This window comes from Struthio camelus, chromosome 24, assembly GCF_040807025.1.
Source record: "Struthio camelus isolate bStrCam1 chromosome 24, bStrCam1.hap1, whole genome shotgun sequence".
Taxonomy (NCBI): Eukaryota; Metazoa; Chordata; class Aves; order Struthioniformes; family Struthionidae; genus Struthio; species Struthio camelus.
In genome coordinates, this window is record NC_090965.1 from 10,314,933 (window position 1) to 10,342,568 (window position 27,636).

At 51.7% G+C, this 27,636-nt stretch overlaps 1 protein-coding gene and 1 long non-coding RNA gene across 24 annotated transcripts in view; one reads left to right on the forward strand and one right to left on the reverse strand.

Annotated features, from left to right (window-relative positions):
* The window catches only part of LOC104142281 (uncharacterized), a 157,680-nt gene extending 131,737 nt beyond the window's left edge, over positions 1 to 25,943 (forward strand). For 22 of the 23 annotated variants that reach the window (XR_011136183.1, XR_011136185.1, XR_011136175.1 and 19 more), the window contains one exon: positions 3,672 to 3,758. Coding sequence is in view for 1 of the 23 variants with exons in the window: in XM_068918359.1 (XP_068774460.1) it covers positions 3,672 to 3,713 (42 nt within the window). In the remaining 22 variants the exon portion in view is untranslated. Of the gene's footprint in view, positions 1 to 3,671; positions 21,146 to 22,949; positions 23,140 to 23,506; positions 23,955 to 25,812 lie in introns of those variants that run through there. The other variant, XR_011136210.1, reaches the window with a different exon arrangement.
* Positions 148 to 2,072, reverse strand: LOC138062120 (uncharacterized). The gene is made up of 2 exons (XR_011136211.1): positions 1,088 to 2,072; positions 148 to 772 (listed from the first exon to the last, which is right to left on the reverse strand). It is a non-coding gene; the product is annotated as an uncharacterized lncRNA (long non-coding RNA).
* Positions 25,944 to 27,636: the final 1,693 nt, after the last annotated feature.

A 27,636-nucleotide genomic window follows, 5' to 3' on the forward strand; every position in this document is an offset into this window, starting at 1 on the left:
TCCCAGGTGAACTCACCTGCTGCTGGCAGTTGGATGTTTGCAGATGGGAGGGTCTGATGGTGGTTGCCCAGGCTCCCACCAGAGTCACCAAACTTGCGGAAATGGTTTGACCCTAGGTTTCTGAGGAGCAGAGTCTCACGCACGTACAACAGCTAAATTATTTATTTATTTAAATGACAGTATGACACAGTAACAGGTCGAGCTGGGTGCCTCCAGGGAGGGACCCAGAACAAAAGAATTCTTAAGTAATTATACTTTTTACAGTCTTATTTCCCCGCCTGCCAGTGAAAGTCTCTTCCAGTCTTCTTTACCGAGTCGGTGGTCTCTTTCCCTCTGATTGGTTCACGCCTACATCCCGGGACGGTTGCTAGACGGTTGCAATGTTCCTGTTCCACAGAACCTTATCTTATCCGAAGGTCAGCCATTACCTCTGTTCATTCTGGTCACTCTGTTCTGTTTCCTTGAGGCTGGCTCTAGCTGATTTTGCAGTCGCACCATCAGCAGTGTTCTTCAGGTTACAGTTCAGTCCTGTGGCCTGCAGGCTTCACCTACTTCAGGCACTTCTGCTAAGCAAGAGTCAGACTTAGGCTACACTGAAGCTAAGTTGGCTACAACTCCCTTCTCTAACACTTGGGAAATGAGCTCACAGCCTGCAGTACAGCAAAACAGTCCAGACCCCAGTTTGGTTGGAGAGTTTGTCATAAGCACAACAGGCAAGTCAGCAGTTGAAGCACCTCTGCCAAGGTTATGTCTTTATATTAATACCCCGACTCTGCAAGAAAAAAATAGCATTTCAAGCAAGAGACAAGTAAAACATTATACCCTGAAGGAACCAGCACGACCAGCCCGCAAAGTCCCTGGATCTCAAATCCACCCCAAAACCTGGACAGAAACTGCCCCCACAACCCCTAAGCACCCCTGAACCCTGCCCTAAGGCCACCGGCGGCTCCACCATCCTCCCCCACGCCCCCCAAACCCACCCCCAAATTCTGCCCCAACACCCTTAGACCACCCCCAAAGAGTGCCCCGTTAACGCCACCATCAGTCCCAAAGCCCCGCGCACTCCTGCGTCCCGGCCATCTCTTACGTCGCTCCCTGCGCAGGCTGGATCCGGCCTCCTGGTGCCTGCGGGGACAGCTGGGGGCCCGGTCACCTGCTGTGCGGCACAGCGGCGTGGGTGCCGGCGACGGAGGCACAGACATCGCCAGTCCCAGTACGACCAACACAAGCTAGTGTTTGGCAGCGCTTCAGTCTCACTTCGTGAAGAGGTTAGATTACGAACGGCAATCGATGCTGCCGGCCGGCGGACTGCGCACGCGCACTGCGGCTGGCCACGCTGACCGCTGCCCTCCCCGGACTGCAGCCAGGCGACTCGCGCCTGCGCAGTGCAGCCAGGCGCGTCCACGGCCGTTCCGCTGACGCATGCGCACCGCTGCCTGCCCGGTTTTCTACCGCCCTCACGGACCAGGCTGCTGTGCTGCAGCCGGCAGCCTCACGCGTGTCTCTTGCAGCTTGGCGTCTTCACGGCTGTATCCGGCGTTTCGGTAACGGGCAAGGCAACTACCCCTTCCCGGTGCTTAAAGACCGTCAGCACAGCCTGTCTCTGCTCGTTGGAGCTCCTCGGTGTCGGTGGGGACTGCAACTTCCCAGCTGCTCCGTGGTGCTCACAAACCGGGAATGCCTGTGGCCACACGCTCCGCTTCCACTGATGTCTCATGCGCAGGCAGAGCTGCCTCGGTGCGGTCGCAGCGGAGTGTGAGCACGCGTGCGGCAGCGTCCAGAGCGGGCTACGTGCTCATGCGTGAACCAGCAGCCGGGTGCAGCGCCGGTGTGCGCTCACGGGGCGGCAAAGAGCGCGGCCGGGTGCAGTGGGTAGTGCCGCCTCGGCGCTGCTCCGCGGTGTCCTCACACCGGTGCAGCGCCGGAGCCCGCTCGCTGATCCCCGCCGGGCTCTCGGGCACGGACCGAGCAGCCCCGGGGCGCCCGCCGCTGGGCACGAGCCCCGCGGGGCCGCGGCGGGGGCGGCGGGCTGCAGTGCGCGTGCGGGAGCCGGCGGGCTGCAGCCCCGCGCCGGGAGCACGCGGGGGCGCCGTTCCCCGCCTAGCCTCCCTCCCCTCCCCTCCCCTCCCCTCCCCTCCCCTCCCCTCCCCTCCCGCTCGGGGCGGAGCCGGCGCATGCGCGGTGCTCGAGAGCCGGGCGCCCGGCGCTTCCACGCCCCCTTGGCGGGCGGCGCATGCGCGGCGGCGGGGAGCAGCATGGCGGCGCGCAGGGAGGGAGTTTTCGCTGGGGCGGCGACGGTGGCGAGCGAGGCCCGAGGCCGCTCGGAGTCGAGGGTGCGGGGATTTCGGTGAGGCGAGCGCGTCCCTTCGGGCGGCCGCGGGCGATCTCCTGCCCGCTGGGGCCGTCGCTGCGTGGAGGCGGAGGTGCGCGGCGAGGTTTGGGGAAGGGGCTCGGGCGGGGTCTACCGGGAGCGCGGGTTTGACCGTCCCTTTCCCCTGTGTCGCCTCAGGGCCCCGGTTCCTCCCCGGCGCGGCCGGGGCGGGCGCTCGCCCCTGCGGAGGCGGCCGTGGGGAGCGGGGAGGCTGGCGGGCCCCGGAGCGGCGCTGGGCGGACGGCTCCCGCTGTGCAGGCCTGCCCGAGGGTGCTGGTTAGTCGCAAGGGAGTTTAAAGCCACTGGACCAAACCGATTTCAGGTCAATTTGAGCCAGGTACGGTTAGCGCAGCTGACATTTACTTGAGAGTTGTAGCTAGGGAAATAAGAAGCTGGATAGAAAAAAAATACTCCCAGGCACCCTGATGCCTCCCCAAGGCACGGACTGTGGGCCTCAGCCAACCTGGGCACCAACTGATGGAAACCCCCACTGAGCCTTGCTGAGCCCTGCGCCCTCCTGTACAGCTGCCACAAAGCCATGGGATTTCACAGTCCGGTATGTGTTGAGGGGTCCTCTGTTGCGTCTGACATCCACTCCCTAGGCACGCACATGCTGCACAGGAGTCTGGATGTCTCCGGCAGTGGCATAGCAGCCTGATGCCTCTTCCTTCTCTGCTCGCTTTAGAGAAAAGAGAATTTACAGCGCTTCGTGGTGAGCAATGTTGATGGGTGGATGCACAGATGGCAAACAGATTTTTCTCTCTTTCCTTCTAAGCCACCTGTCAGAACCCTCTGCGCGTGCAAGAGGACTCTCTAAACGTGACTAGTCTGGGATAATAGTGCTGTGCCGAATGCTTTAAGAGAATATTAAGATAAAATTGCAGGCCAAGGGATAACCTAAAAAAATAAAAGACTCAGAAGAAGACCACTGAGGCTTGGAGAAGCCCCAGCCGTACTGCAGGAAAAAGCATGGGTTCTAGGCACATGCTTAGAAAAGGAGAGATGTCTTACTCCAGCCCATAGGACAATGGGTACTATAAATTACCACGTTTAAATACCAAAAGTGTTGTGAAAGCAGAAGAGGCTAGAGATGATGCATAGCAGACTATGGACTATATGTAAAGTTTAAACAACGATCTTCTCTTAAAATAGAAACATGTTAGTCCTAAGTAATAGATAAATGTAGCTTTGAGTAACGTGAAGAGAAGTGGTTATGTCAGTCACCCTGAAAACCTTGGAGAAGTGGTCCAAAAATCTGGTACCCTCATGGCCTCATCAGTCTTTTTGGTTTGTTTGGCAGGGTGGTCCGCTGAAGGGGGACATCTTGAAGAGAAGCAGCTAGACGTCATGATGCAGTTGTTCATTTTGGTCATCGCCTCTGAGGTAAGCATCCAAGTACAGGAGGAACAATCTAGGAGATGTATCAAAAAGGTAACAGGTTTGAAACAGAGGCAGGTAAATTAAGTGCTGTCATTCTTCCATGTAGTTAAAGAGTGAGAGAATTGTTGGTTAAACACGTGTATACGAAGGTTTGAGAAAGGATATTGAACGGTACAATAATACTGAACCAGACTAAGGTTTCATGGAAGATGGCATAGGTGTGTACTAGTGATGTGCCTGCCTGTCTAATAACCTGGCCCTAGTTGCTGTATGTTTTGTTTCCAAATTGTTTACCCTGTAATGTATGATGTCAAGTGCTGTTATAACACCTTTCCTTTAAGGAAAAGAAAAAAAAGAAAAAGAACATGGTAAAGAGAAAAAGAACATGCATGTTCCACCTTGGATAACTAAGGTAACTATTGATAACAAATCGCTGTTATTTCTGTCTCCCAGGGGCAGCACTGAGGACCAAGTAACCCATTCTTACCCTTTGGATATCGTTAACTGTATCTGCCTTAGTTTTGTTCTGGTTGTTTCTGTTTGGTGTTGTTATCTTACATACGTATGTGAAAAGGGAAAGATATAATACTTGTTAGATTAATTGCTATGGCTGAAATTGAACAGACCAGGAAAACGTAAGCAAGCTGATGTAATAAAATCAAGTGGAACCAACTGAAAGCTGTCTCCATCTCCCAAGAAGAGAAATCCCATTCCTCCTGTTGAGGAAAGATCCCTAGGCATAGTCATCAGGATATCAGATCACCAACATATAACAGAAGATTTTATGTATGCATCTGTATGTGTTACGAAAAGTATGCTGCATACATATATTTTTCTGTGTGTGACTTTATGTATCTCTGAAAGCTCATATTTTATGAGCTACAAGACAGCAAATTATTATCTTAAGGGAAGGATAGTCAAGTGACCAGAGTTCCCGAACAGGAAGTGAGAAACAGGAGTGTCTGAATTATAAAATTAAGAGGTGAATTTCAGGAAGGCTCAATTGGTGCAACCCCAGGTTAATGACATGGGAATTGTGTTTGGGAAAACAGGAAGACAGGTAGGTAGAGGAAGTGTTAAAGCTTTGTGGAATTAAGGTTCCTTCTCATCAGTTCCAACTTAGGGCAATTGCAGGATTTAAATTCTTGTAGCAGTGTTAATGTAGCTTTACCGGTATCAGCAGACCACGGTGGGAATTACGGGAAAGGAGTCAGGAATGGAGCTGGAACAAGGAACGGGATGCTGCTTTCACTAAACTGAAAGAAGCAGCTGTGAAATCTCCATGTCCTCAAATTCCCAGGACAAGGCAAGCCTTTTTCAGCAAGGATTCCCACATCTACTGATTCCATGGGAGGAGCACCATTAGAAAACAGTGGTAAGGGAAAGAAAGTGGGTGCCAGTAGCAGCATCCCTACATCCCCTCTGGGGCCAGAGCAAAAATTCTTTGGCTGTGAGAAAGACTGTTTAGCAGCAATCCGGGCTGTAACTGTCTTTGAGACTTTTACCTTTGATGGCATAGATACAGTCCAGTCTGCTCAATTCCCTCTAAACTAGCTAACGTCAGGGAAATGAATAGGCAGCAGAGTATGCTCTGTCCAAGTGGCACAGTGGGCACTGATCTTAACAAGGGGGGAGTTACAGTGCAAGTGTACCAAGAAGCGGATCGTCTTCTGTGCATCTGAATTGAATGAGGGGTAGAGCGCGGTTGTGCCAAAAACGTGGACACAGAAGGCTTCTGAAAGATTAAGCTCTAGCGGCTACTTAGTCTAACTTCCCTTTCACAGCAACCCAAATGCCATCATAGATTCCAAAAGGGTGGTTGGGGGAAGCGGTATTTGTGGCTTGCATCTTATCATTTACCTTGCTTGTGTGTATATTAGATCTGCTTTTGTGCATATAAACGGGTTTGTCTTATGATTTTCTGCAGAGCTCTGGTTTTTTTTTTTTTTTTTTTTTGCTTTGCTTTGCTTTATACTTTCGGAGGGTGATGGATTTTACCGTGCCTCCATCAACAAGTGCTGGCTGACAAAGTTATAATGTCCCAGCGGAGACTCTTAGGCGAGACAGAGTTGTTCAGACACGCAGCCTGCCAGAAGAACGTCACCTGGGAGGGGTTGCTAGCCTTGAGCTGTAGGCGCTGATGCATATGGCTCATTCTGGCAGACACGGAGGGGTTTTCTTTGGTGGCGGAAATTGTAGCTTGACTGTACACCCTATAGCGGCGGTATTTTTGTGTTTATAAATTGTGTTAATCTTAGGTATTCAGAACATCGGGGATCGACTACATGCTGCCATGAAGAACTACAGGCTACCGCTCTCAGACCTTTGTAAGTTACAGCGAGTCAAGAGCGGCCAGGAGAATCCAAATGCCAGTGGAAAGGTTCTCTGCGTGGTCTTGCCGAAGAACTTCGGCTGTAGGAAGGTTGGCTGCATCCTCACTGGACTTGTGAGTAATAAGCCACAATTCGTGGACCAGCCAAGGAGAGAGGGAATATGGTGTTGCTGTTGCTAGCAGGGCCACAAGGTCTGTGTGAAGCCTCACCTGCCTGTTTGGAGCTTTATTTTTGGTCTGTTTACCTGTAGTAACCAGTGAGGCCTAAAATAAGAGTTTTTGTGGCTAGATGGGTAAGCTGTGACCCCGCCTGTCTTTGCCTTGCTTTGCTGCTTAATGTAATAACAGTAACTTGGGACCCCAGAATAAGAAGTGTTACAGTGATTAAGGGGAGTTCTGCATTTGCCCAGGTTAGGGAGCCGTAATTAAAGCTTTGGAGAAAAAAAGCTCTAAAACGAAAATCTCCCAGTGACTTTTGTGGTTTGATTTATTTGCAGGATAATGTTCCGAGGGCCGGCAACTTGAAGAGGAGCAGCTCAACCCATTTTGTTGATTTCGGTGATACTGTCTTAAGGAAGCATGTAAGTACGGGAGAGGTCTGGGAGAGTTTTCAAACAAGACAGGGAAGAGCAAGGAAGATTCGAGAGTGTGGAAAAACGAGGTGCTATGAGTACTGAAGTTGTTAAGGGCTGAGAGAATTTGGGGTTAAGCACGTGCATATGAAGGTCTGAAAGGGGCTAATGCATGAGGAATAGTAAAATACCGTGACTGAACACAAGGTTCCTCTCCAGGAACTGTGGACCCGTGGGTGCACCCTCACTCTCACAGACACAGACACTCTGGAGGTGTAGGGATACGGGCAAGCAGGCCCACAAGTGGCCTCCACGTGCCTTTCGGTGTGGCTGCGGGTCCTCCGCACAGCAGTGCGCAGAGAGCTCTGCAGCTCAGTAGGTGAGTGGAACTGGAGCGTGTTGAGGGCTGTTCCGGGCTGTCTGGATCCATCTGGTTCCACTCGCTGTCCCTCTCTCCAGCGCTCCATCTTTTTCTTTCTTTCCCCGTAGCTCTGTCTGATACCCTGTCCCTTTGTTTAGCTACTCAGTGCCCTGCCCAGTTCCCCATCCCTCTGGTACTCTTTGCATCCCTCTGTCAATATCTTCCTCCCTCCGACTGGCTCCCTATCGCTCTATCCAGCTCTCCATCATCCTTTTCCCCCTCTCTGTCCCACTACCTGCCCGCTGTTCCTCTGTCCAGCTCCCCATCCCTCTGCCGCTCTTGTCTATCTTGTACCTTTCCAGCCTTCTGTCCCCCTCTCCAGCCTTCTCTTTCTCTTTCTGTCCCTCTGTTCAGCTCCCCATCCATCTATTTGCCTCCCTATGCCTCTTTTCCCCTGTTCTATCTCATCTCTCTGTCTGACTTCCTCTCCCTCTTTTTCTCTCTCCACCTTTCTGACTGGCTCCCTTTCCCTCTCTTCCAGTCCCCATTCCTCTGTCTGGTTCTCTGGGGGAAGAGGGTAAGAGAACCCAAGAGTTTCAGAACACTATCCTGTTGAATCTGTTAGCGTGTTTGATCTGTGCATATGTGAATGAGATGCATCTCTATCATTGACACGCATCATTAATTCATAACTACTGAGTTGGAGCAATGCTGGAGAGATTCCAGACCAGAGCCTCAGTTACTTCTAGGCATTCATAAAGTTTCTAGCTTCTGAACAAAACAAGTTTGGGAAGCCTGGTTCTGATTTCATCTTGGCTTTATACAGTTCTGAGGCCTACGTTTATGCAAGCCACCGACCACCCCTTTTAGGTATGGTCTGAGTTATAGTAGGGTGTGTAGGTGTTTTATCCCTTTTTTTTTTTTTTTTTTTTGTTCCCTCTGTGCATCTTGCTGAGTGGAGTCAGGGGAGCAGCCAGCCTGTCAGCCTATCCATTAGGGCTCTTTTGGGGAACAAACCGCTCTTTGGCTTATCTGTTGGCCAGCCCTTGAGAAGCTTTGGCATATGAGCCTTACAGTTCTCTCTCTGAGCACAGTCAGTACCTTTTCCCCTCAGCCTTTTCTTACAGTAACTATGTTTCAGTTGTACTTAAGGAACTCATTCATTCTTGTATGTGTGGCTTTTTTGGGGGTGACGTTTAACCCCCCACTGCATCCTGACGCTTGAGTTAGACTTATGAATGTTCTTCATATCCAGCGATACCTGAATTCTGTACAATTTTCTGGTCTGTTTTTCCCTATCAGTCTGTGTGTCGTGGTGTATAGGTGTCTTACCTTACAACGTGGCTAAAATATAATGATTAATAATTCAATAACACACATAATTACCTTCACAATCGGGTGTAATAAGATTGAAAACATAGTTCCCTTTTGGCTGCCATCCCTGAACTATGCCACCAGTGCACAATTCAGTGAGCTATTTTGCCTGCTATACTGTCCTCATTGGTTCCCCTGATCATCAAGCATTTTTCCAGTTGTTTCTTGAAGAAGAGGTATGTTTCATACACTGATTATTGGGTAAATTAGATAACTTTTGTGGTATGCCTACAAACACAGCTGTATCTCACAAACAGTTACAGACCGGTCGGAAATCAATGGAACAAGTTCATGATCATACTTGATGAAATCACAATTTAGTCTTTGAAGCCTGGAAGCTTATCCTCATGTATAATAATATGTATTTTGCTCTGCTGCTTGCCAGATGTATGATACCACTGAAAACATTTCCACGTTGTACGCCCAGGAAGTGCTTGTGCTCTTGTTGGGTTCTTGCCGAGCACTACCTGCAGGGGCTATGCTGTGCTATTGAGCCCTTCCCCACCTTTTTGATGAGGCATACTTGCAATTGATATTAGCAGACGTGATTGTTCGCATAGCTTCCGATTCATTCCTTTTCTTGGAACTCCTTTTTTTTCTTCTGCTGTTCTGGTTCCTCTCTCCCTGAAGTCAGCAGGTTCCAGTAGTGTTCGTATTCTCAGGGCAAAAGTCTTTCACAACTCATATTTTAGAGATGTGATTGTTACACTTTGGACTTTCCTCTCAGGAGTTACTGCATATTCCGATAGCCAGTTACAGAAATAGCTGTGCTATAGCAGAGAGGTGTGGTTGCGTAACACAGTAATACCACACTCGTACTTGTAGCACGATAATTGGACAAAATAGCAACAAATCTGGTGTTGTAAAACTGAAAGATGGTTGTTTCCATTGCAAAGTGCTAAATGCAGGTTTTGATATGTGCTGTTACGCACCTAAGTCCAGGTCCGAGGGGGTGTGCAGAAAAGCAAGTTCCTTTTTGTTGAGTGGGATTTTTCAACCTCAAAGAGGTTCCTTTTTGCAAAGATACTGCATACTTTTTCTAGACTTAAGAAGATGGTTCTCAGATTAAACAGCTTATTTGCAGTGATCAGTGTCTGCAGCTTTTTTTCCAAAACAGGAATATTGGAGCTGTGTAATTTTACAGTTCACTAGTCATCTCAGTAACAGAAATCCTTTTGTCATCAAATTAGTATGGGAGTACACATTGTGCACGTGTGGTGTTTTGCGATGCCCGTAATTGAGGAACCTCTGTCTTCTGCTGTGTGTAATTTTCTGCTCTTCCCAGGGCAAGGCTGTATTGAAATTCCAATACTGAAAAGCTATACGCAGTCCGTTCAAGTACGGTGTGCTGTGGGAGGCTTTTCTAGACTTAAATGATTTACCTGGGCTTCTCATAGTTCTCAGAGATGTAAGTATGTTTTGTAAGTATGTGAAATGATAGCTTTCTCTATATGTGTATGTTTTCATGTTACATGTGGAGATGCTGCTTTGTATGCTGGTGATCTGTTAATTACCCTAGCCAGTAATAATAGGAGGGACATATATCATTAGCGAGAGAAACAGGGTTTCTCTTGTTTGGAGGTGAAGGCATCTGTAAATTGGATCAATTGCTTGCCTCTGATCTCTTGGTTTGTCTACATTTTTGCTCTTCTCCAGCCTCAGGAGTTAATCTTAGAAGAAAGTATTACATCTTCTCCTTTTGAGATATATATATATATATATATATATATATATGATAACAAAATGAAACAAAAAGCAATGAAAGCAAAACTAAGCAGTGTATGGCTAGTGATATCCACAGGGTTGGATTGGATTACTTAGTCTTCTATTCTGCCCATGGGAGACAAAAATAACAAATGACTGTTATTAATACTAGCTTTGTAATCTCAACTGGAACTTCTCCCTCTGTTTTTGTTGATATAAAGGGTCTAATTGGTAGTCTTTTTCCTTTATTTATTTCACAATTTATTAGCTAATTATTCTTAATCGGCAGTTGGGCAGTTCTCCATCTGCATGTATTTGCCATCGATTACGTTTATGCTCTAAAACAGACCGACAATTTCATGTTTTAATTTAAATGAGGAACTGTTACGTGTATGTGTAGATTGTGATCTTTTTAACTTTTGAAAGAAATGCTGGGTGTAATACATCAATAAAATTAATGTACTTTAGGGTTAACCTTAGCAAACAGTAAACAGACTGTTTAAGTTCTGATTAGTAGGTGGGTATAATTAGTGTCCAGTATTCATCTCTACTGTAGTCTTCAACACTTTCTATTCTGGTGCAATCATAATACTCTGCTCTTCAGAATTTACTCCTCCAAGATTCCTTCTGTAGTTAGGCTCTCACGTGAAAGAACATTACTGCAAGCAGCAATCATTAGGTTTAGAAGCTTCTCTTTGAGTTGTTGTCATCCTTAGGAAGGTTACCCTGTGACACAAAAGGGAAAGACTTTTCAAAGACCATTAGGTTACTATGTTTTGGGGGCACTTAAAACAAACAAACAAAAAACTGAGAACAAAAAAACCCCAAACTTTAACAGTGATGAAACTACTTATTACTACTATGCCCGACTACCAGAAGGTTGTGTATGTTTGAAGTCCACCTAAGATTTGCAATCTCAGACTTGTATTACAGCTTCTTACGTCCTTTTTGTTATTGTAGTAGTAACCTATCCTCTTTGATCAACATGTTTCGTTTAAGGCATTGCAACCGTTTCTCATGTCCATGTATTCTATATTTTGTTCCTCTTGAGGAAGATGTCGGTAGAAACGGTTTCACAGATGTGATTTTTGTTAGCCTTTGTCAGTTTTGTAAACTTTCCCATGGTGTGATTTTCTTGTAGAAAAATATATGTAACTGCAGTCATTGTTTGGTAAACAAGTAAGATATTCTTTTATTTGTAACATAATTTTTTTCTTTTTCCATCTGTTGTCACCACTCCTAGCCAAAATTGTGCATTAAGTTGTATAACAAGTAGAAGTCCGCTTTGTCACACATATGGTGTCTAAAGGTGAAACCAATGTCAGGGCAAGGGTTTTCTTGGAGGGGAGGAACGTGGGAGAGTTAGAGCTCTTGACAGAAGCTAGGATATATACAAATTGTGTCATTTAGGTTGTCAGAGTTGTGCTTTTTTTGTTTTTAAATAAAAATTCTTGTCAATTTCTGCCTAGAATCTCTCATACAAATATCCTGGAGATGAGCGAGTAATGGTTTGGCCAGGTTTGTTAACTAGCACCATGGTCATAGCTTTTTACAAAAAGTCATAGTTGAGATCAAGCGCACGTTCCTTCCTTGAACATTATTGTGAAAAGTGTATGTTAGTGATATTTAAAAATAAGCCCGTGGCACCAAAGTAGCAAGTGTAGCGAAGACTCAATGCTCATTTTGGTGTTATCCTCTCCTAGAAAAGCATTTAGAGCAGATTAGAACATTGATTGTACTACTTTGCTTACTGAGTGGACCATGGTACACCAGAAAAACCTGCAGTGAAGGAGATCCAGTGGTCTGATCTCTTTGCCATTTGCTGTGGGGTTTAGAACAAGTTGTACCAGACAATTGTGTCCCCTTAGGCCCCGGGAAGTTATTTGGTCATCTTAAAGATCTTGCAGCTTGGTTCGAAGAAGGTGGCTGCTAATCAAAAGTAATGATAATTCTGGGGATTCACTGGAAACTTAAAGGACAATAACTGCCCTTTTTCAAAGGCTGTGTGCTTTCACTAATACCTGCAGTTATCAAGCCACTAAGTTTTTCTGACAGTAACAGCCTTTAAGCTGTGATCACTGCTCAAAAAGTCCAGATGTTTTAGAAACTGAACAAGCCTTCTTAGCTTGTTGACTGCAGTACCTCAAAAGATGGCCAGAGTGCTGATATTTTCATGCTTTAGTGTGGTAGGCATACTCTGTGCAAACATACCTTGTGTTTAAGCTTAAAAACTGTGCAGAATGTCAAGGAGCTCTCTTTTTGTTACACGAAGCAATTAGTCAAAAGGCAGAGGTTCAAAGTCCTAAATAAGGTCATTGCTTGTTTAGGGGTTGCAAATGTGATGGAATTTCTTCCTTTTAAATCTCACCTATAATATGCTTGCTAGAAATACCTGGGAAGAAAAAAAGGAATATAAATGTTAATATTATTAGCAATATTTATGCATTGTGGACGGGTTCCTAGGGTACCCCGTGCTCTTCTCCCCTCTACGTTACCCCCAAATTTACCCCTTTTGCAGTATTTTGGTGCTTATTTTGCTCTTTCTTGTCCCAAAGCAGGTCAGAGTTCGGTGTGGACAGAAGGAGAAGGAGCCAGCTGTGGGTAAACGGGTCCTGGATGGCATTGTGGGGGCACCATGAGTCCTGGCGCAGCCCATCTTCAGCACAGGGAGAGGCTGGAGTGCTGTTATGGTGAGCGTTGAGAGAGGTAACTCTCTTTGGATTTTTGTGGCATTTCGTTCTCCCCTGATCCCTCCTTTCAAGTATTTGTGCTCTGTGGATGCCTCAGTTTGGCTTTTTGTGACTTTTAGATTGCCCCGTTGAGGTTCTTTTTGCCCCCGAGGTCCTTGCTTTCACCGTCTTGTCCCCACAGATCCCTGAATTGTTTCTTCTCCCATGCCTAGCCCACCAAATAAATCCCTTCCTTTCCTGTTTTTTGCTACTCCTAGATCCTTCCTTTTGCAGTTGTGAACCACCAGTTCGCTCCGTTAAGCTTTTCGTGTACCCTGCATCCATCTTTTGGGCTTTTTGCTCCCATCCCCTCCCCCCAAATCTCTCTGTAAAGCTTTTTTTGTGCCACTTATATGCTTCTGGCTCTGTGTGTCCCCACCCCCCAACATGGGTTTTTGTGTCTCCTAGATGCCTTCTTTTGGCTCTTTCTGCTGCCTGCCTTTCCCCCCCCCCCCCCCCCCGCCCCCTGTTGAATAAAGCAGTGATTAAAGGCAAACTTGGTATCTCTTTATGCAGCTGCAACCCTTTAGCTGGGAAGCAAATACCTTATTGTGGTTTGTAATATTTCTGGGCTAACTCTGGGGAAATCCTCATGACAGCTTGGATCTTTTTGTGTTGTTTCTATAAGTTCGTTACTTCAAAAGTTTGAAACTAGTATCCATTTAACTTACTGCCTTACTGTCATAACTGAGTGTAAAGCAAAGATTGTGTTGCCATTGTGTACAACCTCCTTCACATGGTGCTTACATTCATATACAATGTTCTTCCCACAAGTAATCTTGCCTTTTCCTTTACTTTATTAAACAAACAAAAACAACGCCTTTCTGAGCCAATACTGAACAACTTGGTGGATGTGCTTCTAACACTACTGTAGTGTCACAGGAGGCAGCTGAGAGCAGTCAATAACCCAGTGTTCTAGACGTGCCAAGGCAGGAAGAAGTGGACTAGTTATTGAGCTTCCCTCGAGAGCGGAGAGAAAGATTCCCAATGGGAGGTTGTGTGCTCTCTAACTATTCTGGAGGCTTTACCTTGTGATGCATTTCTCTGGGTAGGCTGAAACACTCGTCGCCCCTAGCAGGTAAGGGCCAGTTGAACTGTTTCTACAACAGCCAGGACCACCTTGTGCTGAGGGCTCAGCAGTACCAGAGAAGTGAGGGTGTCCCAGGGGTGGCTGCAGGTGCCTGGATTTCTCCTGCCCACCTCAAGGCATGGGTTTGGGGGAAAAAGGCTGGGGAGGTTCAGGGGCCTTGCAGCACTCTGCACCATGAGTGCGCAGAGTAGGATCTGCCTGGAATGCATATTTGACTTTCCCTGGTTGGTTTTTTTGTTTTTTTTGTTTTTTTTGTTTTTTTAAACCTTGGCTTTAGGGCTGAGGTTTCTCTCCAAAGCAGGCTTGTACGCGTGCCTTCGCTCATGTAGAGGCAGATGACCTGGAGGCGTGGGGGGGCAGGCTGTCCCGCGAGCAGGAGTTTTGTGCGGTGTCCCAGGGAGGAGAGCTGCGATGTACCTCGTGTGCCCAAGGGTGTCAGTAAGCGACAAGATGATAACAAGCGGCTGTCAGTTACAGAGCTACTTCTTTGCCATTCCCCGTACTAAAGAACAATCAATTTACGGATTGGCTTTCACATGTAGAGACAGACAATGTACCTTTCCTCAGGGGTAGCTGGGGTTTCACAATGCCCCTGCAATAACACGTGGTTGTTGTCAGAGAAGTGTTAGCCAAGTTGCCTGCAGAGAATATAGAAAAGGTGTTACCTTAATGCTGTGGTGGGCAGAACTACGGAAAAAGAGGTGCGAGAGTATCGGAGCCTTAAAACGGACTGGACGGGACAGGATTGAAGGTCAGTTTGTGTACAGTGCACAAGTAGTGCGACCCCAGGATCATTGTACGGGTACTGTAACTGGGGAAACAGCATGCTGACAGAAGAAGAAAGGTTAAATCTTTGGGTGAAATAAAGGGTCCTTCCCATCAATCCTGAGTAAGAGGGTCGCATTTCTTAGAGCGGCGTATCCATCACTTTTGCGGTAGCAGCAGAGCACCGCAGTGGGAGGTTCTGGATAGGAGGCAGGAGCAGAGCTGGCACGAGGCTCTTTTCCCTAACCGGACGGAAGCGGCTGTAAGCGCGCTTGCCCTAAACCGACGAGGACGAGGCCCGCCGGGCTGGGGCCCTTCCCGGGACCCGACTGCGGGCACCTGGCGCGCCCCGCCGCCCGAGGCCTGCTCCGCCTGCCCGCCGGGGCGCTGGGCCCCGGGCACTGCCGACACCCCTCAGTGCTGCGCCGCCGCCGGGACACGGGGTGCTCGGGAGGTCCCCACCACCGTCTCCTCCGGCAGGACAGAGGTGCCCAGCGGGAGGGTACGAAAGGGTCGAGGGGCCCAACCGGATGGGCGGGGGGCGCGGGGAGCTGCCGTCGGCGGAGGGCGATGCCCCAGCGGGGCCGGGGCCGCGCACGCGCACAGCGGCCGAGCTGCTCCCGGCTGCAGCCAAGGGGGCCGCGCACGCGCACAGCGGCCGAGCTGCTCCCGGCTGCAGCCAAGGGGGCCGCGCACGCGCACAGCGGCCGAGCTGCTCCCGGCTGCAGCCAAGGGGGCCGCGCACGCGCACAGCGGCCGAGCTGCTCCCGGCTGCAGCCAAGGGGGCCGCGCACGCGCATTGCGGCCGAGCTGCTCCCGGCTGCAGCCAAGGGGGCCGCGCACGCGCATTGCGGCCGAGCTGCTCCCGGCTGCAGCCAAGGGGGCCGCGCACGCGCATTGCGGCCGAGCTGCTCCCGGCTGCAGCCAGCGGGGCCGCGCACGCGCGTTGTGGCCGAGCTGCTCCCGGCTGCAGCCAAGGGGGCCGCGCACGCGCGTTGTGGCCGAGCTGCTCCCGGCTGCAGCCAGCGGGGCCGCGCACGCGCATTGCGGCCGAGCTGCTCCCGGCTGCCCTCGGGCGGTGACACCCCACTACTGCAGCCGCTCAGCTCAGGCGGGCGCAGCAGCACCGCTCTGCTGCCTGCTGCCCCCAAGTGACGACAAACAGTACTGCAGCCCGGTGATTAACGCAGGCACAGTGCTGCCCTCGGGTGGTTAAACCCCAGTACTGCAGCCAGCCGAGGAACGACTGCGGACTGGTGCGGATCTGCGCAGAGCTGTCCTCGGGCGATGGAATTCCACCGCTGCAGCAGGACGGCTCAGCCCTGCGCAGCGCCGCCGCACTGCTCACGGCTGCCATAACCTGATTACAGATCAGAACTGCAGCCAGGCGGAAGACGCAGGAGCACTGCCCCCGACTCGCCCCATGAAGTCCTCGGGCGATGACAACGCAGTACTGCAGCCAGCGAGGGCGAACTGGGCTTCCCTGTGCTCCCTGCAGCCCTCGCGTGTCGACAGCGCAGTACTGCAGCCAGGGAGCGAGCGCATGCGCGGTGATCCCGCCGTGCTCCCTGCTGCCCTCGGGTGTCGACAGTGCAGTACTGCAGCCAGGAAGCGAGCGCATGCGCGGTGATCCCGCTCTGCTCCCTGCTGCCCTCGGGTGTCGACAGTGCAGTACTGCAGCCAGGGAGCGAGCGCTTGCGCGGTGATCCCGCCGTGCTCCCTGCTGCCCTCGGGTGTCGACAACGCAGTACTGCAGCCAAGGAGCGAGCGCTTGCGCGGTGATCCCGCCGTGCTCCCTGCTGCCCCCGGGTGTCGACAGCGCAGTACTGCAGCCAGGGAGCGAGCGCATGCGCGGTGATCCCGCCGTGCTCCCTGCTGCCCCCGGGTGTCGACAGCGCAGTACTGCAGCCAGGGAGCGAGCGCATGCGCGGTGATCCCGCCCTGCTCCCTGCTGCCCTCGCGTGTCGACAGCGCAGTACTGCAGCGAGGGAGCGAGCGCATGCGCGGTGATCCCGCCCTGCTCCCTGCTGCCCTCGGGTGTCGACAACGCAGTACTGCAGCCAAGGAGCGAGCGCATGCGCGGTGATCCCGCCGTGCTCCCTGCTGCCCCCGGGTGTCGACAGCGCAGTACTGCAGCGAGGGAGCGAGCGCATGCGCGGTGATCCCGCCGTGCTCCCTGCTGCCCCCGGGTGTCGACAGCGCAGTACTGCAGCGAGGGAGCGAGCGCATGCGCAGTGATCCCGCCCTGCTCCCTGCTGCCCTCGGGTGTCGACAACGCAGTACTGCAGCCAGGGAGCGAGCGCATGCGCGGTGATCCCGCCGTGCTCCCTGCTGCCCTCGGGTGTCGACAGCGCAGTACTGCAGCCAGGGAGCGAGCGCATGCGCGGTGATCCCGCCCTGCTCCCTGCTGCCCCCGGGTGTCGACAGCGCAGTACTGCACCCAGGGAGCGAGCGCATGCGCGGTGATCCCGCCCTGCTCCCTGCTGCCCTCGGGTGTCGACAGCGCAGTACTGCACCCAGGGAGCGAGCGCATGCGCGGTGATCCCGCCCTGCTCCCTGCTGCCCTCGGGTGTCGACAGCGCAGTACTGCAGCCAGGGAGCGAGCGCATGCGCGGTGATCCCGCCCTGCTCCCTGCTGCCCTCGGGTGTCGACAGCGCAGTACTGCAGCCAGGGAGCGAGCGCATGCGCGGTGATCCCGCCCTGCTCCCTGCTGCCCCCGGGTGTCGACAGCGCAGTACTGCAGCCAGGGAGCGAGCGCATGCGCGGTGATCCCGCCCTGCTCCCTGCTGCCCTCGGGTGTCGACAGTGCAGTACTGCACCGAGGGAGCGAGCGCATGCGCGGTGATCCCGCCGTGCTCCCTGCTGCCCTCGGGTGTCTACAGCGCAGTACTGCAGCGAGGGAGCGAGCGCATGCGCGGTGATCCCGCCGTGCTCCCTGCTGCCCCCGGGTGTCGACAGCGCAGTACTGCAGCGAGGGAGCGAGCGCATGCGCGGTGATCCCGCCCTGCTCCCTGCTGCCCTCGGGTGTCGACCGTGCAGTACTGCACCCAGGGAGCGAGCGCATGCGCGGTGATCCCGCCGTGCTCCCTGCTGCCCTCGGGTGTCGACAGCGCAGTACTGCACCCAGGGAGCGAGCGCATGCGCGGTGATCCCGCCGTGCTCCCTGCTGCCCTCAGGCGTCGACAAACCAGTACTGCACCGGTAAGGCGCCCGCCTGCGCACTGGTTTCCCTGTGCTCACTGCTGCCCTCCGGTGTCGACACGCCAGTTCTGCAGCCGCCGCTGCCCTCGCGGGCGTACGGAGAATACTGCAGCCAGCCGGCGCGCACCCGCGCAGTGCCGGTCGCCGTGTTCGCCCCTACTCCGCCGTGTTTGGGTAACGGGTAAGCGAAGGGGCCGCGCTCCTCGCCCCTTCCCCGTGCTCACAGACCCGCAGCGCAGAGTGCTTTTCCGTACTGGTGCTTCCTTCCTGTTGTCGCGGGGACGGGCAGTGCCGTCTCGGCGCTGCTCCGCGGTGCCCTCGCACCGGTGCAGCACCGGAGCCCGCTCGCTGATCCCCGCCGGGCTCTCGGGCACGGACCGAGCAGCCCCGGGGCGCCCGCCGCTGAGCGCGAGCCCCGCGGGGCCGCGGCGGGGGCGGCGGGCTGCAGCCCCGCGCCGGGAACACGCGGGGGCGCCGTTCCCCGCCTGACCCCCCTCCCGCTCCCCCCCTCGCCCCCTCCCCTTCCCTCCGTCCCTCCCACTCCCCTCCTCGCCCCTCCCCTCCCGCTCGGGGCGGAGCCGGCGCATGCGCGGTGCTCGAGAGCCGGGCCCCCGGAGCTGCCGCGCCCCGTTCGCGATCGGCGCATGCGCGGCGGGCGGCGCATGCGCGGCGGCGGGGAGCAGCATGGCGGCGCGCGGGGACGGAGTTTTCGCTGGGACGTCGGCAGGTGAGGGCCGAGGCCGCCCGGAGTCGGGGATCTGGGGGCCCCGGTGAGGTGAGCGCGTCCCCTCGGGCGGCCGCGGGCGTCGGGCGGTTCCTGCCCGCGGGGGCCGTCGCTGCGTGGAGGCGGAGGTGCGGGGCGAGGTTTGGGGAAGGGGCTCGGGCCTGGCGCCGGCAGCGCGGCCCAAGGTCTGCCGGGAGCGCGGGTTTGACCGTCCGTTTGCCGTGTGTCGCCCTCAGGGCCCCAGTTCCTCCCTGGCGAGGCCGGGGCGGGCGCTCGCCCCTGCGGAGGCGGCCGGGAGGAGCGGCGAGGCAGGCGGGCCCCGGAGCGGCGCTGGGCGGACGGCTCCCGTCGCGGCAGGCCTGCCCGAGGGTGCTGGTAAGTCACCAGGAAGCTTAAAGCTACCGGACCAAACCGATTTAAGGTCACTTTGAGCCAGGTGCAGTTAGCGCAGCGCCGAGAACGTTTACTTGAGAGTTGTAGCTAGGGAAACGAGAAGGTGGACAGGGGAAAAATACGCCCAGGCACCCTGAGGCCTCCCCCAGTCGCAGGCCCAGACTGTGGGCCCCAGCCAACCCGGGCACCAACTGACTGTAACCCCTGCTGAGCCTCGCTGAGCCCCGCGCCCTCCTGCACAGCTGCCCCACAGCTGTGGGGTTCCCCAGTCCAGTGTGTGTCGATGGGTCCTCCCTTGCCTCTTACATCTCCCCAGGCACGCGTATGCTGCACGGGGGTGTGGGTGTCTCCAGCAGTGGCACAGCAGCCTGATGCCTCTTGTCTGGAAGGTGGGGTCCTTCACAGCTCTTCTGGGCTCTTGGTGAGTTCCCTGCTGCCTCTTCTGGCATTCTGTACAAGCTCGTAGATCCTTCCTCCTCCTCCTCCAGTGGCTTCTCCTGCAAAGCTGACAGCCACATGCAGCACTGCTGTGCACTCAGTACGCATCTGGGGTGGCACCCCTGCCCTGAAGGCCCTGCAGATTCCCACCCTTCCTGCATCCAGCTCCCCCAAAAGCCAAGAAACCACCCACAGATCCTGTCCTAACACCCCTACAGACCCCAAAATGCCTCCAAACCCTGCCACAACATTGTCACTGACTCCAGACTTTCCCCCTCCAAGCCCCATACAGTCCTAAAACCACTCCTAGACCCTGTCCCCACAGCAGCGAGGTGTTCTAATTAGAGGGTGTGATCTGTGTCCCCCTTGACTCAGTCCTGCTTTGGAGAAAAGAGAATTTGCAGCACTTCTTGGTGAAGAATGTTGGCGGGTGGGTGCACAGATGACAAACCGATTTTTCTCTCTCTTTTTCTGAGCCACCTCTCAGAACCCTCTGTGCCTGCAAGAGGACTTTCTAAATGCGGCTGGTCTAGGATAATTGTGCTCCGTGCAATGCTTAAGGAGAACACTAACATACAATTGCAGGCTAAGGAATAACCTAAAAAAATAAAAGGCTCAGGAAAAGCCTAAGAGAACGCTGAAGGGCTATGGGAAGCCCCCAACCATACTGTAGAAAAAAGTGTGGGTCTTAGGCATGTCCTCAGAGAAGGAGAGATGTGTTACTCCAATCCATGGGACAATAAGGGGTGCTATTAATTACCACCTTTAATTACCAAAAGCGTTGTGAAAGCAGAAAGGGCTAGAGATGATGCATAGCAGATTATGGACTATACGTAAAGTTGAAACAAACAACAATCCCCTCTTCAAATAGAAACAGGTTAGTCCTAGGCAGTAGATGAATGTAGCTTTGAGTAATGTGAAGAGCAGGGGTTATGTCAGTCACCCTGAAAGCCCTGGAGAAGTGGTGCAAAAAATCTATACCCTTGTGGCCTCATCAGTCTTTTGGGTTTGTTTGGCAGGGTAGTCCACTGAAGGAGAACGTTTTGAGGAGAAGCAGCTAGACCTAGTGATCCAGTTGTTCACCTTTGGTCATTGCCTCTAAGGCAAGCATCCGCGTATAGGAGGAATAATCTAGGAGATGTATCAAAAAGGTAACAGGTTTGAAACAGAGGCAGGCAAATTAAGTGCTGTCATTCTTCCATGTAGTTAAAGACTGAGAGAATTGTTGGTTAAGCATGTGTATACAAGGGTTTGAGAAAGGATATTGAGTGGTACAATAACACTGAACCAGACTAAGGTTTCATGGAAGATGGCATAGGTGTGTACTAGGTGATGTGCCTGCCTGTCTAATAACCTAGCCCTAGTTGCTGTATGTTTTGTTACCAAACTGTTTACCCTGTAACGTATGATGCCGAGTGCTGTTATAACACCTTTCCTTTAAGGAAAAGAAAAAAGAGAAAAAGAACGTGCACAAATGTAAGCGTTTCATTGAAGCAAGTTTATCTGTTTAAAACGCAAGTTCATCTGTTTGTTATAGAGATGGAAGCAATGATAGCAAATGCTGACAAAGAGAAAAGATGGACAAGCAGTTTTTTTGTGACTAATACCTAATGGACTGGGTGAAACAGGGAAGCACAAATGAAGCTTAATGGACCCTTAATATCATCAGAAACTGCTACAGAAGGAGGTGTTCCACTATGGGTAACTAAGGTAACTATTATAACAAATCCCTGTTATTTCTGTCTCCCGGGGGCGGCACTGAGGACTAAAGTAACCCGTTCTTACCTTTTGGATATTGTTAACTGTATCTGCCTCAGTTTTGCTTTGGTTGTTATCTTATATCCGTATACAAAAAGGAAAAGATATAATACTTGTTAGAGTAATTGCCATGGCTGAAATTGAACAGACCAGGAAAATGTAAGCAAGCTGAAGTAATAAAATCAAATGGAACCAACTGAAAGCTGTCTCCATCTCCCCAAAAAGGAAACCCCATTCCTCCTGTTGAGGAAGGGTCCCTAGGAATAGTGATCAGGATAACAGATCACCAACATATAACAGAAGGTCTGCACGTGTTACAAAAAGTATGCTGCATACATATTTCTTTGCATGTGACTTTATGTATCTATGAAGCATCATATTTTAAGAGCTACAAGACAGCAACTTATTATCATAGGGGAATGATAGTCAAGTGACCAGAGTTCCTGAAGAGGAAGTGAGAGTGAGAGAGAAGTATCTGAATTGTAAAATTAAGAGGTGAATTTCAGGAAGGCTCAATTGGTGCAACCCCAGGTTCCTGATATGGCAATGGTATTTGGGGAAACAGGAATATAGTAGCTAGAAAAAAGGTTAAAGCCTTATGAAATTAAGACTCTTTCTTGTCAGTTCCAACTTTAGGGCAATTTTAGGAGGATTTAATTTCCTCCGGCAGTGTTAATATAACTTGCGTGGTATCGGCAGACCACGGTGGGAATTACGGGAAAGGAGTCAGGAATGGAGCTGGAACAAGGAACATGATGCTGCTTTCACTCAACTGAAAGAAGCGGCTGTAAAATCTCCTGCCCTCAAATTCCCAGGACAAGGCAAGCCTTTTTCAGTAAGGATTCCCACATCTACTGATTCCATGGGAGCAGCGCTGCTGCAAAAGAGCAGTAGAGGGAAAGTGGGTGCCAGTGGCATCATCCTTACATCTCCTTTGAGGCCCGAACAGAAACTCTCTGGCTGTGAGAAAGACTGTTTAGAAGCAATCTGGGCTGTAACTGTCTTTGAGACTTTTACCTTTTATCAGCCCAGATGCAGCCCAATCTGCTCAATTCCCTCTAAACTAGCTCATGTCAGGGAAATAAATAGGCAGCAGAGTATCCTCTGTCTAAGTGGGACAGTGGGCACTGATCTTAACAAGGGGGGAGTTACAGTGCAAGTGTACCAAGGAGCGGATCATCTTCTGTGCATCTGAATTGAATGAGGGGTAGAGCGCGGTTGTGCCAAAAATGTGGACACAGAAGGCTTCTGAAAGATTAAGCTCTAGCGGCTACTTAGTCTAACTTCCCTTTCACAGCAACCCAAATGTCATCATAGATTCCAAAAGGGTGGTTGGGGGAAGCGGTATTTGTGGCTTGCATCTTATCATTTACCTTGCTTGTGTGTGTATTAGACCTACTTTGGTGCTTATAAACAAGTTTGGTTTCTTATGATTTTCTGCAGAGCTTTGATTTTTTTCACTTTGCTTTATACTTTCGGAGGGTGATGGATTTTACCGTGCCTCCATCAACAAGCGCTGGCTGACAAAGTTATAATGTCCCAGCGGAGACTCTTAGGCGAGACAGAGTTGTTCAGACACGCAGCCTGCCAGAAGAACGTCACCTGGGAGGGGTTGCTAGCCTTGAGCTGTAGGCGCTGATGCATATGGCTCATTCTGGCAGACACGGAGGGGTTTTCTTTGGTGGCGGAAATTGTAGCTTGACTGTACACCCTATAGCGGCGGTATTTTTGTGTTTATAAATTGTGTTAATCTTAGGTATTCAGAACATCGGGGAATGACTACATGCTGCCATGAAGAACTACAGGCTACCGCTCTCAGACCTTTGTAAGTTACAAAGCGAGTCAAGAGCGGCCAGGAGAATCCAAATGCCAGTGGAAAGGTTCTCTGCATGGTCTTGCTGAAGAACTTCGGCTGTAGGAAGGTTGGCTGCATCCTCACTGGACTTGTGAGTAATAAGCCACAATTCATGGACCAGCCAAGGAGAGAGGGAATATGGTGTTGCTGTTGCTAGCAGGGCCACAAGGTCTGTGTGAAGCCTCACCTGCCTGTTTGGAGCTTTATTTTGGTCTGTTTACCTGTAGTAACCAGTGAGGCCTAAAATAAGAGTTTTTGTGGCTAGATGGGTAACATGTGACCCCACCTGTCTTTGCCTTGCTTTGCTGCTTAATGTAATAACAGTAACTTGGGACCCCAGAATAAGAAGTGTTACAGTGATTAAGGGGAGTTCTGCATTTGCCCAGGTTAGGGAGCCGTTAAAAAAAGCTCTAAAACGAAAATCTCCCAGTGACTTTTGTGGTTTGATTTATTTGCAGGATAATGTTCCGAGGGCCGGCAACTTGAAGAGGAGCAGCTCAACCCATTTTGTTGATTTCGGTGATACTGTCTTAAGGAAGCATGTAAGTACGGGAGAGGTCTGGGAGAGTTTTCAAACAAGACAGGGAAGAGCAAGGAAGATTCGAGAGTGTGGAAAAACGAGGTGCTATGAGTACTGAAGTTGTTAAGGGCTGAGAGAATTTGGGGTTAAGCACGTGCATATGAAGGTCTGAAAGGGGCTAATGCATGAGGAATAGTAAAATACCGTGACTGAACACAAGGTTCCTCCCCAGGAACTGTGGACCCGTGGGTGCACCCTCACTCTCACAGACACTCTGGAGGTGTAGGGATACGGGCAAGCAGGCCCACAAGTGGCCTCCACGTGCCTTTTGGTGTGGCTGCGGGTCCTCCGCACAGCAGTGCGCAGAGAGCTCTGCAGCTCAGTAGGTGAGTGGAACTGGAACGTGTTGAGGGCTGTTCCGGGCTGTCTGGATCCATCTGGTTCCACTCGCTGTCCCTCTGTCCAGCGCTCCATCTTTTTCTTTCTTTCCCTGTAGCTCTGTCCGATACCCCGTCCCTTTGTTTAGCTACTCAGTGCCCTGCCCAGTTCCCCATCCCTCTGGTACTCTTTGCATCCCTCTGTCAATATCTTCCTCCTTCCGACTGGCTCCCTATCGCTCTATCCAGCTCTCCATCATCCTTTTCCCCTCTCTGTCCCACTACCCGCCCGCTGTTCCTCTGTCCAGCTCCCCATCCCTCTGCTGCTCTTGTCTGTCTCTTTGTACCTTTCCAGCCTTCTGTCCCCCTCTCCAGCCTTCTCTTTCTATTTCTGTCCCTCTGTTCAGCTCCCCATCCATCTATTTGTCTCCCTATCCCTCTTTTCCCCTGTTCCGTCTCACCTCTCTGTTTGACTTCCCCTCCCTCTTTTTTTTCTCTCCACCTTTCTGGTTGGCTCTTCATCCTTCTCACTCTCTTCCCATTGCTCTGACTGGCTCCCTTTCCTCTCTTTCAGTCCCCATTCCTCTGTCTGGTTCTCCACCCTTCTCTTTTGCTTCCCGTCCCTCTGTCTGCTTCCCCTTCTCTCCTTTCCTCTCTTTATTCTTCTGTCCACTTCTACATCCCTCTTTTTCTCTCTTCTGCTCCCTGGTCCTCTGTCCAGCCCTCCACCTGTCTGGCCCTCTGTCCTCTTTTTCTCTTCCTTTGTCCAGGGCCCTGACCCTGGGGCTAGGTCTCTATCCTTCTCTTTCTTTTTCCATCTGTCAGCCAAGCTCTCTATCCCTCTTTTCTTCTGTTCTGCTCCCTGTCCCTCTGTCCAGCTGAAGGTTCATCATTCCTTTGTGTTTTGTCTGGTGTGGAAGGTGTCAAGAGGCAATTGGTGCTCAGCAGAGACGATCAGTAGGAACCAGAGGGTCCCATCAATCTGCCTGGTTCAGGTCATGTCAGATACCCCTGCAGTGACTCTATGTGCAGAGGCATGGGGCTGCGGATGTGCAGTGGGGGAGCACTAATGGGCCAAAGATGCTGTGGGGGGATGTGGTAGACATTAGCATGTGGTAGAGATTAGCAGAGGCTCCGAGTACTCGGGTGTTAGGACAGGTGCAGGTAGGGCAGGGTGTGCTAGGGCAGTCTGGAGCTGCTGTTGTCCGTCTTACATGTCAGCGCAGTCTGCAGTTACTGTGTCTTGTCTGCCTGTGCGCAGACAGGGCTGCTGCGCGGTGCATTGTGATTGTGATTGTGTCGCTGGCATTGAGCCCTGTTTTCTGACTTTATGCAAACTGTTGTCTTCCCTACATCAGCCTTACTCTGCTCCTCTTCCAGGAGCCTGTTTTCAACTCTGCTTTCCGGCATGCTGTCACGTCACAGGGATTTCCAGCACGGTCTGTCTAACTTGGGCCACATGCTAGGCAGCCTGAACGAGTGAAGCAAAATCCTTCTTCTGTCATTGTCCAGGCCAGAGTCAGTTTCCCATCAGCTCAGTCTCCAGAGTTTGGAGTTTTTGGAGGCCTTAGTTTTTATCCTGCCTTGGCTGGACAGTGCTTTCTGAGAGTGTCCGTCAGCGGCACAGTTTCCCTGAGGAGGACCATCTACCGAAGGCTGGAGGTGGCCGAGTGCCTGAGCGAGCCTGACTGTATGTGAGGGCTGCTGTGACATCCTTGCGATGAAACGGAGCCTGAGAGAGTGACTGGAGCAGTGTAGAGGGTCAGTCATAATTGTGGGAATAGTTACGGGCCTTGGACTAGGGAGTAGTTCTAGGAGGGCTGTGCAGTTGCCTGGCCTCTCAGTAACTGTTCTGGCTTCTTTGCAGGTGCTGAAGCATAGTCTGGCAGTCGAAGGAGCGGTGTCACAGCTGGGAGCTCTGCGGAGATCTGTGGCTGGCCATGAAGGTTGCGCTCTCACTTGCAGCGTGGACGCAGCTAAGTCTTGGGGCTGCACTGTGTGTGTGCAGGGCTGGGAGGTGGAAGGTGGTTGTCCCCTAGGTGGTTGCTGGAGTCACTGGCTGTGGATGTTTGCCCATGGAGCTGAGGGGACCAAAAATATTAATTGTCTGTAATGGAGTTGAATAAGCGCTTGCAATGTTTCAGGTAGGTTCAGTGGAAGTGCAGCTTACTGCAGTCCTGTGGAGCGATTCTTGCATGTGCTCACATTTGAATGGTGGCTAAGACCAAGCTTATAAACAGCAACTGTAACATGATTCTGATGCATATCTTCCTGTTCTGCTGTACTTCTAAATGAAGGGGAAACTTCTTAAGCTGTGGGCAAAACTTGCAAGCTCATGTGTACTTTGATGTTTCTTGCTTAAAGCTGAGGGTTTGGAGTTTTTCACTTAAGGTTTATTGTTTAGTTTGTTGTTGAGGGTCTGTCACTCAGGGGCTATGGTTTATTACTTTATTTTGTGGGGTTGTCTTTATCAGTCAGGGTTTACAGTTCGCTGACTTAGCGATCAGGGCGCAGGATTTAAAATCCAACCTCATCCGTAAATTTTAAAGCAACCACTTGGGTTCCAAGATTTGCAGTTTGTCACTTAGGGTTCAGGGCTTACGCCTTACTGATAAATGACAAGGGCTGAATCCTTAGATAATAAACTGTAAGCCCCGAAGCCTAAGCAGCAGGCTGCAAACTCTCCTTTGGGGTTCCTAACCTTCCCCTGTTCCCAGTGTTCAGCTTTGCGCACTGACCTGAGGTCTGGATTTGATAAGGCGCAGGCCCATCGCACTGAGAGTGGTGATGTGACAGGTGAGGTGAGAGCTGTGAAAGTGTCTTGCAGGGCTCTAGTCTGGGGTAGGGCAGTAGTGCAGACAGGCAGGATCAGAGATCAAAGATCCTCTCACCTGTCAGAGCTGAATCCTATCCCTGAAGGAAAAAGTAGAGGGGATAGGCTGTCAGCTACTCAGACGCCTGCCGCGTCAAGGGCAGCAGCAGGAGCTGACCCTTCCCCAAAGGACCGACGAACGCCGGTGCAGAGATGACTCTTCAGGTGTCACAGGGTAAGAAGAAGCATGCTGGCACTGAGCTCCATGGCAGACTCTCTCCCAGGTGTTGCTTCTGTGCAGTAAAACAATAAACAGTTGCTTTACTCTTTGCGCTCGTGTCTGTGGTCCCTGCTGTCGCTTTGCCTGAAGATGATGCCCAGGGGAGGAGGTTACACATTGTGTCTGGGATTGGGAGCTGGTCCCCACATCCTTTGTACTTGGGGGTCCCTGCGGTTCCCAGGGACCCCAGTGCTGTTCACAGGGCTCGGGGTAACTTCCCTTGCATTGCCTTGACCCTTGGGGCTCTTGGTGGAGATTCCCATTATCCTGGGGGCAGCCAGGGCCCCTCCAGGGCTGTGTGAAGTCCCCAGACTGCCCTCAGATTTGCTTTCAGCACTCCGCAACGTCTCTCATGTGTCGGTGGCGGGGGCCTGTGTGCCTGGTGCTGGGAGACAGAGTTTTCCTGGGGAAAGGGGGAGCCTGCAGGCACCTTGCCGTCAGCTGCATTGAGCCCTGTGACATGCCTTGTGGCCCCTTTAGTGTGCACAAAGGCCCTTCACTTGAATTTTGGTTTGCCCAAGAGCCCTGCATTTGCCCTTTGGTGGTCCTCAGGACAGCTCAATTCACGTTTTGGGTTGCTGGCAAGCCCTCTGTGTGCT